At 39.1% G+C, this 15,311-nt stretch overlaps 1 protein-coding gene and 1 long non-coding RNA gene across 4 annotated transcripts in view; one reads left to right on the forward strand and one right to left on the reverse strand.

Moving 5' to 3' along the window:
• Positions 1-5,630: 5,630 nt before the first annotated feature.
• On the forward strand, positions 5,631-10,909 carry sp8b (sp8 transcription factor b). 3 transcript variants are annotated; one of them, XM_084726509.1, is made up of 2 exons: positions 5,631-5,764; positions 8,465-10,909. In XM_084726509.1, the coding sequence occupies exon 2, from the start codon at positions 8,498-8,500 to the stop codon at positions 9,800-9,802; it is 1,305 nt and encodes a 434-aa protein (XP_084582635.1). In that variant the 5' UTR covers positions 5,631-5,764; positions 8,465-8,497; the 3' UTR covers positions 9,803-10,909. The 3 variants fall into 3 exon arrangements, with proteins under 3 accessions (XP_084582635.1, XP_084582633.1, XP_084582634.1); XM_084726507.1 differs by lacking the exon at positions 5,631-5,764 and adding an exon at positions 7,854-8,010; XM_084726508.1 differs by lacking the exon at positions 5,631-5,764 and adding an exon at positions 8,025-8,272.
• Positions 10,910-12,435: 1,526 nt separating this feature from the next.
• Positions 12,436-15,311, reverse strand: part of LOC146321380 (uncharacterized) — a 32,355-nt gene continuing 29,479 nt past the window's right edge. Inside the window, exon 3 of the long non-coding RNA XR_014771398.1 lies at positions 12,436-13,339. This is a non-coding gene — a long non-coding RNA (uncharacterized LOC146321380). The remainder of the gene's footprint in view (positions 13,340-15,311) is intronic.

The raw sequence follows: 15,311 nt of genomic DNA on the forward strand, positions 1-15,311 counted from the left end.
AAAAAAAAAAAAAAAAACAGCTCCAGGTTCCAGGCCTGATTAGCATACCTCTATGTATGCTCGTCAGCTTCTGTGCAACTACAAGTGATCAAATCAGCACTGTGACGAGATGAACATCTCGCTGATAAAAAGATAAGAAGAAGAGATGATGATCAGGATAAAAAAAAAAACAGTCTTGTTAAAGTCTGATTTAAGTAAATATTACAAAATTTTTGAGAGAAGCTGCAAGAGTTCCCCTCCAGTCTGATGTTTGACTGAATACTGGCACAGGACTTTAAGTATATCATGTTAATATTTTGCCCTCATACCACATAAGTGATTGATTTGACACCAGTTTCCGGAGAGACACACGCTGTGTACTTTACAGAATAACAGGAGGAGATTTTGAAGTTTGATCGTGCAAACACAAAGGCATACGACACAATCACGTCTCAAAAGTGTGAGGTCAGACCTCTTCATTTCGACACACAAACATTCACACGTATACATTGAACATACACAGTGCACAAAATGTGTGAAGGGGAGCGACAGCAGGCGCGATGACATGTTAAATTACCCCGGTGATGTATAGCTTAATGAACCCCTTGTGTTGATCACGCTCCACATTAATCAACAGCCATGAACAGATTCCCTTATTTTCTCAATGCTGCCTTGATAAACTGCAATTTCATTTAACCTTGGACAGCAACTTTAATAGCTTCCACAGGACAACTGTCAATACTTCCCTGGGTATACAGTGATTAAATTGCAAGGCGAGAAGTGTGTCCCGGCTTCCTCCTCGTGCTCATCCTGCATCTCCCTCTCGTCTCACCCCCCCCCCCCCACCGCCCCCCCCCCCCACCCCCTTTACTTCAAATCACAATTTGTACTTTCACACTTGCACAGCCGGCACTTAAAAACCAAAGTCACAATAGACATTTTTGGACTCCACTGTCCAATAACCAGAATTATCTGTTGGTTATGTGTTGTGGTTTTCTTTTCTTTTAATTTGTCACTGCAGCGCCTCACTTTTACATGATATTAATGTTTTTTAAACAGCAGAATAACCTGTTGATTCTTTTGGTATGTTTGATTTTAATTATTCACATTGAAAAAGCTGAGTATTCATTGTTTTGTTTTTTTTTAAACCGTCCGTGTCCTGTTTATTCTGCAGATAATGAACATATCCCTTCACTTTAAAGGTAGAATCAGAGTCTCATTACCCTGATGTCAAACAGTGATATTTTTAGTAAAGTGTCCTGAGCACAAAATAATGAGAAAGGAAGCAGGGCTCAGCAGTAAGCAACAATTCCTCATTTGTCCAGGGCAAATAAAATGCTATGTGGGGCAAATAAATCTGGCAACTCACTTGCCTGACTGGGCAAGTGGTAAAAAAGAATTTAACAATTTTGATAATCTATAAAATTTATGCTAAATGCTGTTTTTAGCATGTTGAATATATTGATTTCCCACTTTTCTAATTCATTACCACATTAAACTGACTGACTTTGTGTTTTTGACAAACTGAATTTTGAAAAACTGGGATGGATATTTTTCACAACATTTTATAGACATTGCAGCCCTTGATTGAAGATGATAATTACCTTTGCTGTTATTTAATGACTGTTAAAATAAATACAACGATTTGTACAAGATCAAGTAAAAACTGACTTTTTTGGTCAAAAGTTACAATTGAAAGGGATTATGTTCATGTGAGCCTGTACATTTTTTTCTAAAAAAAAAAAAAAAATCTTTGTATATTACACCTTTAAATAAACCTATTATCTCAATGACTACTGCAAGTATGAACATGTCCAAAACTTTCATACAATGTTTGAAATGTATCCTAAATAATTATTTTGAAACGGTCTCTGGAGCTAATATTTCCATCACATTTGTTTGCCATTTTGTCAGATTTGTTGATGTGCATGAGCTCAGTGGATGGGATAAAACAAGACGGTGACAGGCAGTGACCTGAGCCCTGTCATAATGATTTTCTGTGATATCCTCCACCCTTGTCAATTTAGCATAAATTATCAGCCATGAAAGACCTGCTGGCTGATTAAAACCAATTGTCTGGGTAGGGAAGGACAAGGCAACCTCTTTATTATATGATAAACTAAGTTAATGGAAGAAGACAATCTCCCCTCGGGGAAATCGGACTGACTCTTAATTAAAGCATTGTGTTTTCTCAGCTGGATGTAAAGGCCTTTCTGTTATTCCAACATACACTTCAATAAAACTCTAAGGATAATGTGAGATACACTGAATACGTCAGGAATAAAAAAGTTATTCTTCCTGTGTGAATCTCTGACAAGAGAGGGAAGGGAGGAAGGAAATGGATCACATATTTGTGCACCTTGCAAAAGTAATCAACGCCAATCAGATGTCGCAACAAATAATGCAACTGTGTGTTTTAACAGATTTGTTTATCAATAACACATGCCTGACACTTGGTAATTACACTTGATCTCAGAACACATTATCACCTTTGGAGAACATGTTTCATTATCACATCCACAGCTGAAAAGATTCCAAGTTATGTGTCACATGTTAAGCAGAAGAAAATCTGTGTGTGTTGGTGCACGGCTTTATCCCTGCTCAGGAAACAATACAAGTTTGCCTTTCTGTTGTGCTCCTCCGATGACATAACAGAAAAGCAAACATTTCTCTGTCCTGCGCCTCTCGTTGGCTTCCTCCACCCACACTTGAGAGGTGACAGGCGTACACCCGGACTTCCATTATTATCCAACACAGCAAGAATGCCTCCAGGAGGATAATTACTGAAACTTGAAGAGCCAGGGCTAATCCTAAGTACTTCACTTTGTATGACTGCCTCGCCCGCCTGTCTCTTAGACTGCCGCTCACACTGACAAAGTGCAATGTTGGGCTCAGTGAAAGTCAATAAGAAGACCTCATGGCCCACAGATGTAGCAGTCAAGCCAAATGGCGGCAAAATACACTGTTATCTCTGTTTATCATAAACAGCCTGTGTTTGAAACGCTGTAATCTATCACCTTGGCCAGGCAAACAAGTGGCCTGGGAAATACAGATCATAGCATCCAACAAGGCTATCCAACAGATGCCTAAATTAAATATTCAACTAATTTCATTTTGATGATAGTTAGACAGACTTTTGGTGAAAGGAGAGCAAACAATCCAGACAGAGTTTGTCCTTAAGTCCTGGCCAGAGGACGTCACTGCTGCTGTTGTTTGACTGACAGGTGCTGAGACGGGCCATTAGCACCCTGTCTTGACATATTTGCGTGACAAGCACCATCACATGACACCCACTGCAATTCTGAGGATGTTCGTTATTTAACATACAATTATTGTAATATAGGGAGACAAATTATGTCCATCCAAATAACCATTCACATGGTTTCCATGTAAACCAACAACACAGCAACAGTGAACAAAAGAAACCAGTGACGGGGGTTGTTAAATATAATAAGCAACTTTACATTGAAGCTTTTAAACAGGCTGAGAAGCCTTGTTTTATAATTTTATTTTATATGTATGCAATAAATATATAAACGTTGACCTGAGGGAGGTGATGAAGCGTCTCTTGTTTTGATTTTTGCTACTTGAAAAGCAGAAGAGAGTTTTTTGGCGGCTCTCTCCATTCATCCCAGGAGGAACCAGAGGCTCCCGTCCTGCCAGACAAAGCCAGGAACAGCTGGCTGATCGATACCCGACAAAGGCTCAGAGGTTAGAGCAGTCAAAAGATTGTTAACTAGCCATTTTATTTGCCAGACATTTATATCATTGTTTATGGTTCAGTGCACCCCTTCAGTACGGGCCATGCTGCACACCTGTGCTTGGAACACTTTCAAGGCCTTTTCACCCACTTTTTGTGACCTCATAAGCAAAGGAAAATGGCACACCAAGTACCAAACAAGTTAGATAAAATATTAGATAGATAGATAGATAGATAGATAGATAGATAGATAGATAGATAGATAGATAGATAGATAGATAGATAGATAGATATGGTTGTTTATGTTTGTTTACTTTTCCTGCTGTAATTGCATCATAAATATTAATGTTAACACGTTTTACATCATTGTCAGCAGCTCTTTTGAATGATAAATAATGAAAATAGCTGACTGGTTATCTATATGAAGGCTTGAGAAAAAGCATTAATGTGTGTATGTTTTACGCTGAGTGCAATGTGCAGGTGTGATGGCAGTGGAGGATGGGACTGGCCCGTATTTGCACATTCCTGCATATGCATGTGTATTTATGTTTGTGTGTGAATATGAGTGTCGTCGGTGTACCATGCATCCCCAGCCAGTAACACATGGCTCTGCTGCCACCACTCTGGCTCGTGTTGTGAGTGTCCCTGCAGGCTGGCAGAGAGGGGAGACCCTCTCTGTGGCTCACCCAGGCGAAGAGGGGCTTCCTGCACATCTTTTGTCACACCATTTGGGCCCTTGTGTCTGTGGCTGCCCTGCTCCGGACCCACTTGGCAGCTCGCAGTGCAGACGGACATCTGCTCTTTGCAACCTCCTGGTGAACAGAGAAAACAACAACCAACAGAGCCTGCTCTCTTACTCTCTGCTCTACATACTTGTTACACAGTGTCAGTTAGGACAGGGACAATATTTTGATACAGCATCTAAGCATCTAATAATCATCTATATCTAATAATCTAATATAATTTACTAAGGCATCACAGATTTCTTAACTGTATTAAGATAACACCATGAGTTTTGATAATGTGCCCTATATATTTCTATTTTAAAAAATATCTCCAGAAAAAAAATAATAAAATATGCACACTGAACATACAGGCCTGCGGTTGTCTAATTGCTGGTGAAAGCCACAAGTGATTACCTTCGGTTTTCTTCAAGAAAAAAAATCGTTGATAGGACGGCCTTCAGATTATCGCGTTGCTTTGTAAATCTCCACATTAAAGTATATTTCTGCATCTCTGCCTTGACTCCTTTTCTCCCGGCTCTCTAAGCGCAGTGATTCTGGAGCACGCAATATTGAACACACTTTGTTCGTGCTCAGCGGCCCAGAATAACTCGGTCATTATGGTGGCGAAAGGGACAGGTTTTGAGTTTGATTTCATGATGGTAATATAGCCCATGTGTGGAGGAGAAGAAAGCCTTCAATGGGGACATCTGTTCAATGCGGCTTACAGTTACAGCCGCGCGTTAAAAACAACCTGTGCACAACATGTGAACTAGGAGCGACCCTCGAGATGCTAAACGCAACAGGCAACAAAAGAGTTTTTTGAGAGGTAGAATAAATTATACAGATTTTGAAGTGGATTGAATATCATCTGTACCTCGGCAGCTTCAGCAGCAAGACGTTTCCTGTCGAGGAGTTATCACACTGACCTCTGACATCAGTCTTGCTGGTTTGATCACTTTGTAATTTGTCACCAGAGGCCAACATGTCCCCTGTAGCTGTAGCTCACACCTTGCTCTCCATATGCGTAAAAATCACTATTCACACAATATTATAAATGACCATCCCCTCTAGAAAGAATGAGAAAATGGAAAACCAGATTAATCACATATATTTAATTGTTTAATGCTGGAATATAACTTGAATTATGTCTACAAAATAATAGATACCTGTTAGAAGTTTGGATGCATGTAGAGGAAACAGGGGTCGGCGTAAAATGTCCGAGATATTCCTAATTGAATTGCCAGTGTAACATTTATCTGGTTTGGTCCACAGTCACACCGGCAGCAGGAGATGTTGTGTTTTACTCTGCTGAGAGCAAACGTCGAGGGTCAATCAATGCACTGCGGAGCGGAGGAGCACGGTATGTAGGTTTTATTCTCCTCATTACTTTGTCACATTTTTATTTTATGCCTTTAAACGCGGTTACATGATGTTCACAGCTTGCTATGAATTTTTTCGACAGTTTGTGTGATTGGTTAGTTTGACGGAAATAAAAGAATGAAGGAGCAGAAAACAGATCGATACAAGTTCTTCCTTATCTGCAACGTCAATAAGCCAAGTGAATGTGTGTGTTTGTGTTTTCTTCCTCCCCGATTATCTAAAATCTGTCCTTGCTTTTATATAAATATATGGCTTATCGTGATTTCTCATTTCCCCCTAAAATAATTAGATCGACAAGTTAGTTTGTGAACAAGCGTACACGCATTTAAAGAATATCTTAAAATAAGGACAGACATTTAATTATCCATTAAATACATGTCATAAAATTGTTTGTAAATATTGGTTAATACTGGAAACTAAATAGCACGTGCTGCAAAAATAATAATTAAGATAAGTGCATGTAAAATGTTGCTGCATCTCCTTCGGAGTTTTTATTTATTGTGCAACATTATGAATAATTTTGGCTGTTTTAGTTTTTTCGCTCCTTCATTTTTTACGCCTAAAGGTAAAGCGGTGCAAATTAATCCAAAAAGCTGTTGTCCAATCCTAGAAACACAAGAATTAATCAGATAGTCCATCTATCACGCTATGTAATAAAGGAAGCGACATGGGTTAGGCAGATGATGTGATGAATAATCCCTGGTCGTTTTAATTAACTTTTCCCTGTCCTGTAATGACCAAGCTGGTCAACAGACCCGGTCAATAAGCATGTTAATATCAAACAAATAAAACTGCGGATGATTAAAAACCTCCTGCGTTATTAAATTTGAAATTCAAATGAAATTTATGCTTCCAGTGCACACTGCATGCTAATAGCGCCCACAGAGAGTCCCAGGGTTCAACGCACGTTTTTGCCTTCAAGTTCTTATTATGTAACAGGAGCTCCTTCCTCTATAGATTTAACCAAAATGTCAGCGGGCAAAGTGATGAACCTGTTCAATAAAACCATCTTATCATTTTATTTTCTCTCTGACAGACGGTGCAACCACTTACTTTAATAAAAAAAAAAACTATCTCAGATTAACCTGCGGCACCCACTGTGACTATATTGCCAACAACCCCACTTGAGAATTTTTGAATTTTGTAATTCTGAGGCTGAAAATGTTCCAGAGTCAACCACATCGACCCTCATCATTATCTTCTTCATCATCTGTTGTTTTAAGAGCATAATAAAAATACACCGGAATGCATCATCTTTCAGTTTTAATCAAAACTGTTAAAGATAATTGAAGACAATTACAGTAATGTGAAAGTTTGAGACGGTGTAATATAGGTCTAAGCGCAGAACAATGCAGCCTCTGTATCGTGTGTAATAGTTTGTGTATATTAACTCTTAAGAAGTTAAAACATGTAAAATTCCGCGGGGTAATTTATGCCAGAGCTGGAATAAGTTTGGGAAGATGCAAAAATCACAGGGAGGCTTTTATAAAATAAATCTTTTTTTTTTTTTTTTTTATTAATGTTCTACACTGAAATCTGTAAATACACACATAAACGCGCAAGATGAAGTAGAGTTGACCCAGTTAGACTTTTACTGACGTTTATATTTGGAGAAAAGAGTTTGCATCAAACTTTCTGAGCTGAGGCAATTTAAAATAGGTTGGTAAGGAGGGCTGAAGTGATTTAAAAATGAAAAAAGGGAACTTAAATGTGAGCATAATTTTATTTACAGTGTTATTCTGGCTGTTTTGATTTTCGGTGGTGCCGTGGTCATAGTTTACCAACCTTTTTGATTTGCCACCGAGCTACAGGGTCATCATCCCGCTTTCTTCAAATTTATGGAACGTGATGTTCTGTAAAATTTCAATAAGTGGCCCCCTAATTCCTCCTTCCTAATTCACTCTCATTTAACTTTACCTTCCTTCCGCTGTCTTTTATTATGGAGGGGGCGGTGGAGGAGGGTGGAGGAGGGTGGAGAACTGTCTGAGGCGCTCTATTGATGACCTCACGGTAGTATGTGGCAGTGCGGCGGGACGCAGCCGCTGATTGGTCGCCCGTGTCACAGCGGCACTTCAAAGCCGGAGAGGAGCCTACAATTGTGGAAGAATGGGCGGAACACATCATTGTATTGCACACCTCTAAAAAAACAGTGCTCTGATTCATAAATATAAAAAGATCCTCTGAGGAGGGCAGTGTTTTTGTGTGATGGCAACTTCACTTCTAGGGGTGAGTCGAAAGGACTTTCTTACTGGTTTAATTAGTTCTTGTCATTGTCCGGCGGAGGGGGATTAAACTTACAGCAGCCGCAAAGTAGCAGCAAAGGCAGTGCCTCGGTTATATTTTCAGCAAGCGGGTCGTAAGAGAAAGCTAGACGGGATATAAGTTTGTCCTGGTGCTCAAAATCACGCATGTTTGCCTTGCTGTCCTGTCTGGCATGCATTTGTAAGCGCTGTGTCGCATTTCAGCTGTCTACTTTCTGTTCGTCCAGGTAGGAGGTGATAATCTACTGTAATGATTTCCAAACTTTTAAATATATGTTAACCGGTAGCTCAAAGTGGGAGAACAATTTACTAACTTTCCCGTTTGTGTGGAGCTCAAATGCTTCCTAAAAATGTCTGTAATGAACCAGTTAAACTTGTTACACTGACCAGTTACTTACAGCTTTTTCTTGTCCTTTCAGGAGGAGCCGAGGTTAGGATCGACTCCTTTAGCCATGTTAGCTGCAACATGCAACAAAATAGGGAGTCCGAGCCCTTCACCGTCCACTATTTCGGATAATTCCTCGTCGTTTGGAAAAGGCTTCCACCCGTGGAAAAGAGCCGCAGCGAGCAGCTGCAGCCTCGGATCCGGCCTGTCCGGCTTCGGGGTGTCCCGTAATGGATCTGGCATCTCGGACTCTTTCGGCACCAACAGCTCCAGCGGATCCAGTGCTTTTTCCCTCACGTCTGGTACCTCGTCTAGTTCACACTTTGGAAACGATTATTCTGTTTTCCAAGCGTCGGTTTCGAGCAGCTCTCAAGAGTCCAGCCACCAGCCGGTGTTCATCTCGAAGGTGCACACCTCAGTGGACAGTTTGCAGGGCATCTATCCGAGGATGAGTGTGGCGCATCCCTATGAGTCCTGGTTCAAATCGTCTCATCCCGGCATCCCCACAGGAGAGGTCGGAACCACCGGAGCCTCTGCGTGGTGGGACGTGGGAGCGGGATGGATTGATGTTCAGAACCCTAATGGAGCAGCACTACAAACGTCCTTACATTCCGGTGGACTCCAGACCTCCTTGCACTCTCCTCTGGGCGGATATAATTCTGATTACTCCAGCTTAAGTCACTCTGCTTTCAGTACAAGCCCCTCTCCACACCTGTTGACAACCGGCCAGCACCTGATGGACGGTTTCAAGCCGGTGTTGTCTTCTTATCCAGACACAAGCCCCTCTCCATTAGCCGGGGCAGGGGGGACTATGCTCTCCGGGGGTCCACCTGCGTCTTTAGCGGGGTCTCCGAGGTCATCTGCCCGTCGGTACTCGGGCAGAGCCACCTGCGACTGTCCGAACTGCCAGGAGGCGGAGAGACTGGGACCGGCGGGCGCCAGCCTCCGGAGAAAAGGTCTCCACAGCTGTCACATCCCAGGCTGTGGAAAGGTTTACGGGAAAACGTCGCACCTAAAGGCGCATTTGAGGTGGCACACCGGCGAGAGGCCGTTTGTGTGCAACTGGCTCTTTTGCGGGAAGAGGTTCACTCGCTCCGACGAGCTCCAGCGACATTTACGCACACACACCGGCGAGAAAAGATTCGCCTGTCCGGTGTGCAACAAGAGATTTATGCGTAGCGATCACCTGAGTAAACACGTAAAGACTCACAGCGCCGGAGGGTCCGCGGGCTCTGGCTCCGGGGGCAGCGGAGGGAAGAGGGGGAGCGACACCGACAGCGAGCACAGCGCGCCGGGGAGCCCTCCGTGTCATTCCCCCGACCTGTTGCACCCACCTGAGTCAACCCAGGGAGTAGGCATGAACGGCCTCTAAAACTCCCCCTCAGTGAAGTAAAATAAAAACTGTCAAACAACAAAGTGTTGTGATCGAATTGAAAGATGGAAGTGGACATACTTATGTGTGCGAAATGCTTCTTCATGACTGTCGTCATTTAATGAGAAAATAGGCCTATACGTTTCTTTGACTTTTTCCAAGTGTTTAAGACTACTAATTGCATAATTCATAGCTGTACCATCAGAAACTTCTCATTAATACATCTGCGGTGTGAAAGTGTAATCAAGTTGTTGTGGGCACACACTGGAACAGACAGGGAAGAAACTTTTTATTTTGCAGCCTACTTCTGAATTGATGTTTTATATTCCGGCAGAATGTGACATGCAAAGAAACACTGCTGTGAAAAATGTTAGGCCTGCAAAGTTGTGCTACTGCTGTCATACATATTGTTCAAAACCAAACTGTGGCACTTTATTATCGAGCAGGAGATATAATTGTTCCTTTTGGTCCCTGTGGACGGTCTGCTCGGTAGGAACAAATACCTGTAGAGTATGCTAAGATGTGGGATGGGATATTTTCATCATATCTATCTGACTCCATCAGCCGTTTGATAATGGAGCAGCAGTTGTAGGTTTAAATCACATATTGCTATTCACCATGTGCGCCAGGTTTATAAGTAGGCCAGTTGAGGTTACTTACACGCCACTTCGCTGCAAAATGTGTTGTATATACTGAGAAATGTAGGTTAGAAATAATTACAGCCCGGTGTAAAGGTGAGTAATGTATTTGTCCAGGAGACGATTTTGTATAGGTATTTCTAGTTGTATATGGACTCTAGTAAATATTTGAAAATATACGGAAATGTACTTTGATTTTTCTTTGACATGATATGAAAATGTATTGTGGGGAGTTATATTTAACCACGAGTTTTCTTGTATTTAGGGGTCTATCATTAGGCGCACTTTGAATTTATTTGTTAAAAGGTTTTTGAAATCATTTACTGTTTACCCACTCATTTAATTTAAGTAAGCATGTTGTAAAGTGATTTTAATTTTACAATGATATTTTTTTTCTCTCTCTATCTCTCTCTCCGAGAATGGCTTTTTATGTAAGCCACTCAATAAAGTCAGTATGAATTCAGAAGCAGTTGATCGACTCAGTTTGTTTGATTGTTGAGTCGAAAAAATCTATTTTTTTTAACGGCAGACCAGAAAGTATAACATTATTAGATTACATCGAATTTATTATTTTATTTTTTAACATATTGCATATTTTATTTTATAATGATGTGAAATTATACAGATATTGCGTTTCATGACCTCCGTGTTTTTCAGGCCAGGGTGGGAAAAGGGCCTGCACCTGATCAAAGGCCTCACCTAGAAATTAATTTCAATCATAAAATTAAAAAACAAAACTGACCATCTGCTTTAGAAAAATATAAAAGAAAAAGTCAGTGTTGTAGGAATTTAAATTCATGCTAACTTACATTATTCCGTTTTATGTCCGTTTTCCTGTTGAGCGTGAAAATTAAACCTCAGACTTCTCTGAGGCGACATAGGACAAACACGCCTAATGACATTAACCAACCACTTTATTAGTGGTGAACAACTAGACTATAAATATCACGTTAATATGTATTGTCAGAGGTACGGGGTGTAGTATCTGTTTTTGTTTTTTATTTGTATTTTTTCCCAAATACGGAAAATGTTAATTCGAGGGTTTTTTTTCTTTGTAATCAAACTTTCTTCATCAGCGGACCTGCTTCCAAAACACGCAAACATTCTGTTAAATCGTGTCATTACAGTAATAAATGCACTGTAGGTTTAGTGTTTACAAAAAAAATGTTTACATTATTTCCTGTACATATTTAAATAGTGTAATACAATTTTAAAATATATCATTCTGTGGCAATGAGTCTTGTTCCCCTCAAGGTTTAATTTGACTTGATCTCAAGTTGAACTAAATCACTGTTGTCTGTTACTCAAATTCAAAATTATCAGTGTAAGCTTTGAGAAGCTACAACTTGTATTGATGAATTTATTGACATAATTTAAAATCTTTATTCTATATTTCTTTTGCCTTTTGTAATAATATATATTTAGATTGGAATACCTGTTTGAGGTCACACAATTTGGCATTTTTCCATTTGAGCAAACAGCTTGGATTTTGGATTTTCTGCAGTTACAAGTCATAATAGAGATAACTCAAGACCTTTCTATTTTTTTTTTTTTTTTAATTCTTGTTACCGAGGTTCTTATGCATCATATTTACGCACCGAAAGTCACATGATCGTGTGCGCACTGACGTTCAGATCATCCTCCAAACTGTCTTACAAAAATAGTAAGCAAAGAAAATATCAGCCCCTCTAGTTATTATATTTTTATTAGGTAAAAGTGTTTTCTGTCTCTTGGGTTTACCGTGAGAGGTAAACTAAGGCCAGTGTCTTTCTAACTTCTCTTAAGACTGCTTTTTAATGTACAGATTTGTAGCGCCATCTAGCGCTTCTAGCAACCAACAGCAATTTAAAGTCCAACCTATTTGCGTTGAGCAGTTTGTGGCTTGGGGTTATGAAGTGCTGACTCGCTGCATCATTTAAGCAACGCTCTCTTGTATTCTTGCCGTGTCAAAAGACTTTGAACAGTTTGCGAAGAGCTTGAGACTAAAATGTGAGGCAACAGACTGACCTGCAGAGATGTACAGAAGCGTAGTCTATTGCTGTCACGCCAGAAAATGTTATAAGTTGAAAAGTTGGATGTTTTCCACGTTATAACAAGACATTTTCACGAGATATTTTCACTTTATTACAATATACATACAAACATCACCTTATAGCGAGAAATGCTGTTGTAACAATACATGATGATAACTTACTATTAACGTAAAACATTTCAGATTATATGATAGATATGATAACTTATATTGTTATAATGTGTCTATATAAAATGATACTTTAAGTAGCCTACTATAACTTACTGTATGACAATGTAAGTTATCAAATTAAAGCAATGTAAGTTATCATATTATAACTTGTTTATGTTATAACAAGATAAATAGTGTATTGTTATAACAATAAAAGTTTGTGTGTTGTAATAACATGAAAATATCTTGTTATAACGTGAAAAACACCCTGTCATAACAATAAAATTTTCACATTATAAAAGGATGCTGATCCATTTTTCTTTTTCTGAGGTGGCAGCAATAACTGGCCACCAGGATGAACACTTTGGGACTATCCATTGTGACTATCCATGTCTTTTTCCACATTATAAGAAATGCATTTATAAGGGCAACATTAGGTGGATCCAAGATCCGGTTCACCCACCTGATGTTCGTTGCATCATTCATGCTGCAGGTCTGTCTCAGATGTGTGTCAGTCAGGTTGACGCACAATATTGAGAATGAAGCTCATTAAAACTAAATGTACTTACTGATCAAATAATGCACAAATTAGACATTCAAGTTTAAATGGATGTGTGTCACGTACCCTCTCACTCTCCAAATGACCCATTTGACATTATTACATGTCATCAGAGCGATGGATCTCTATGTTCATCACCCACACACTGACAGGAATTCCTGAAAAAGATCCATAATGATATAGTTAGCATTTAGTTGCCTAAATGTTTCTTTCTTCTTCTTTTTTTTTCAATTTTATCTTCTTACAGGCACTAACATGTACAAGTACAGGCTCATACAGACATACATACTCAGACGGATGAAGTTACAGCTATTTCACCGTCGCACCCTCTTCTCCTACCTCCTCTGTGTTCATACTTTTTCTGTGACAGTGCAGTCAAGCAGAAAATTATACAGCCACAGTCAAAGTTAACAGTGAAACTAAGCCAAATTCAGGCAAAAAAATTAAAGAGAAGTGCAAGTTGTCTGAAGAAATTCTGCTTTTGCTTGGTCACTGAAGCACTATTTGGGACTGGGAATTTAGGGCATGTAAGACAGTTACATTGTAACTAAACTACTAACTACTAAAATTAAAACAACACTGGATTAAAAACGTACCCAGTGTGGTGTCAATATAGGACCGATGCAATACTGGGTTAACTCGACCCAGTGCAAATGAGGTGCTTTGACCCAGTGCTGGATTATTTTTAAATAAATGTTGGAGTACTGGACCAATACAACCCTGCTGCTGGGTGGGTGAGTGTCTACACAATGGCACAAGGTAAAACTGCATCTGTGCTATATTCACAACACTATAGGTCAATTTTAACCCAGTACTTTTAGTGAGCGACTTTAAACCTCCTTGAATTACTTATATTTTAACATTCACATAACAACAAGTAGCTTAATTACAGGCAGTGCTTAAGCTAAAAGATGTAGATATCTGTTAGGTGCCATGTGTGTTTATGAGAGTCGTCACAATCCCAGAATTTTAAACTTGACAAAATACTATTACAAAAACCTATAGTCGATGACTCTTTTGATACCACAGCAAAAAGAACAAAGTTATAGACACACAAAATAAGATTTTCTTTCTTTTTAAAAATCTTTTTGATTAGGAACCTGCACACAGTGCTCGTACAGAAAAGGTTAAAACTGAACACTGTCTAGTTTTGAGACGCTGCCAGTCAAATGTCAAGCAGGACAATAGACAGAACTAAACTGAGGCTCTAATAATTAGATAGTAATTGGAGTTTTTTTTATAGCTTCAGAACTTTCAGTTGTTACAATTAGAATCTTTAGCATAAGCTTTTACACATAAGGGTTTTTGTTTTTTCATAGTTATTTATTTAAAATTTAAGGAAAGGAAAGGAAAACAATCTCAAATACCAGGAAAGAGTGAACCAAGAACACTGCATTATTGGCAAAATAGTCAATAGTTTCTAATATTAAAATTAATTTCAAGAATAGATATTAACCTTGACTCAAGACTAAACCATACTCACATCTGCTACTAAAATATGTATAATGATCTATCTGTAACTCTTTCTATGAAGGACGTGTCTTTAATGCATTATAAGCATATCCATAGGACATAAAGTATTATAAGTTGTGAACACAATGTATTACAAGTTCAGCATTCATAATGCTTTATACCACCATGCCAAAGTCATAACAGTGTTTGAAAGAAGAATCTGAGTCCTGGGTTACACAGCGCTTCATCATAATTTTAGCCACTACTAAAGATTAATAGAGAACTACCCTAATGCATCTAATGCAAGTTACTGCTGTCGGTTTATGTTAGCATGGCATTGGTGTTTGCAAAACATATATGAAAGTATAAAGCATTATGAATGCTGAAGTTATAACAGATTATGCCAACCCCCTTACAATACTTTATAAACCGTGTTATAAGTGGTCATGCATGCTAGTGTTTTCTCAAATGTTCAAGGTCAGTTTTGGTAAAATATATCAGTAAGGCCCCATCTATGATGCATTATAAGCACATTCATTAGACATAATAATGTATTTATAAGACTCAATAAGATGCTTTATAAATGCTTATAAGCATGCATGACAACTTAAAACATGGTTTATAAAATATTATAAGCAGTGGACATAATGTATTATGAGTTCAGCATTCAGAATGCAT

Source organism: Lutjanus erythropterus, chromosome 9, assembly GCF_056507025.1.
Source record: "Lutjanus erythropterus isolate fLutEry1 chromosome 9, fLutEry1.hap2, whole genome shotgun sequence".
NCBI lineage: Eukaryota > Metazoa > Chordata > Actinopteri > Lutjaniformes > Lutjanidae > Lutjanus > Lutjanus erythropterus.

Bases quoted from the DNA above. Each gene is read 5' to 3' on its own strand.
- sp8b (XM_084726507.1), top strand. From the start codon at position 7,990: ATGGCAACTTCACTTCTAGGG. The intron at 8,011-8,464 runs GTGAGTCGAAAG...TTGTCCTTTCAG, and splicing joins TGGCAACTTCACTTCTAGGG to GAGGAGCCGAGGTTAGGATC.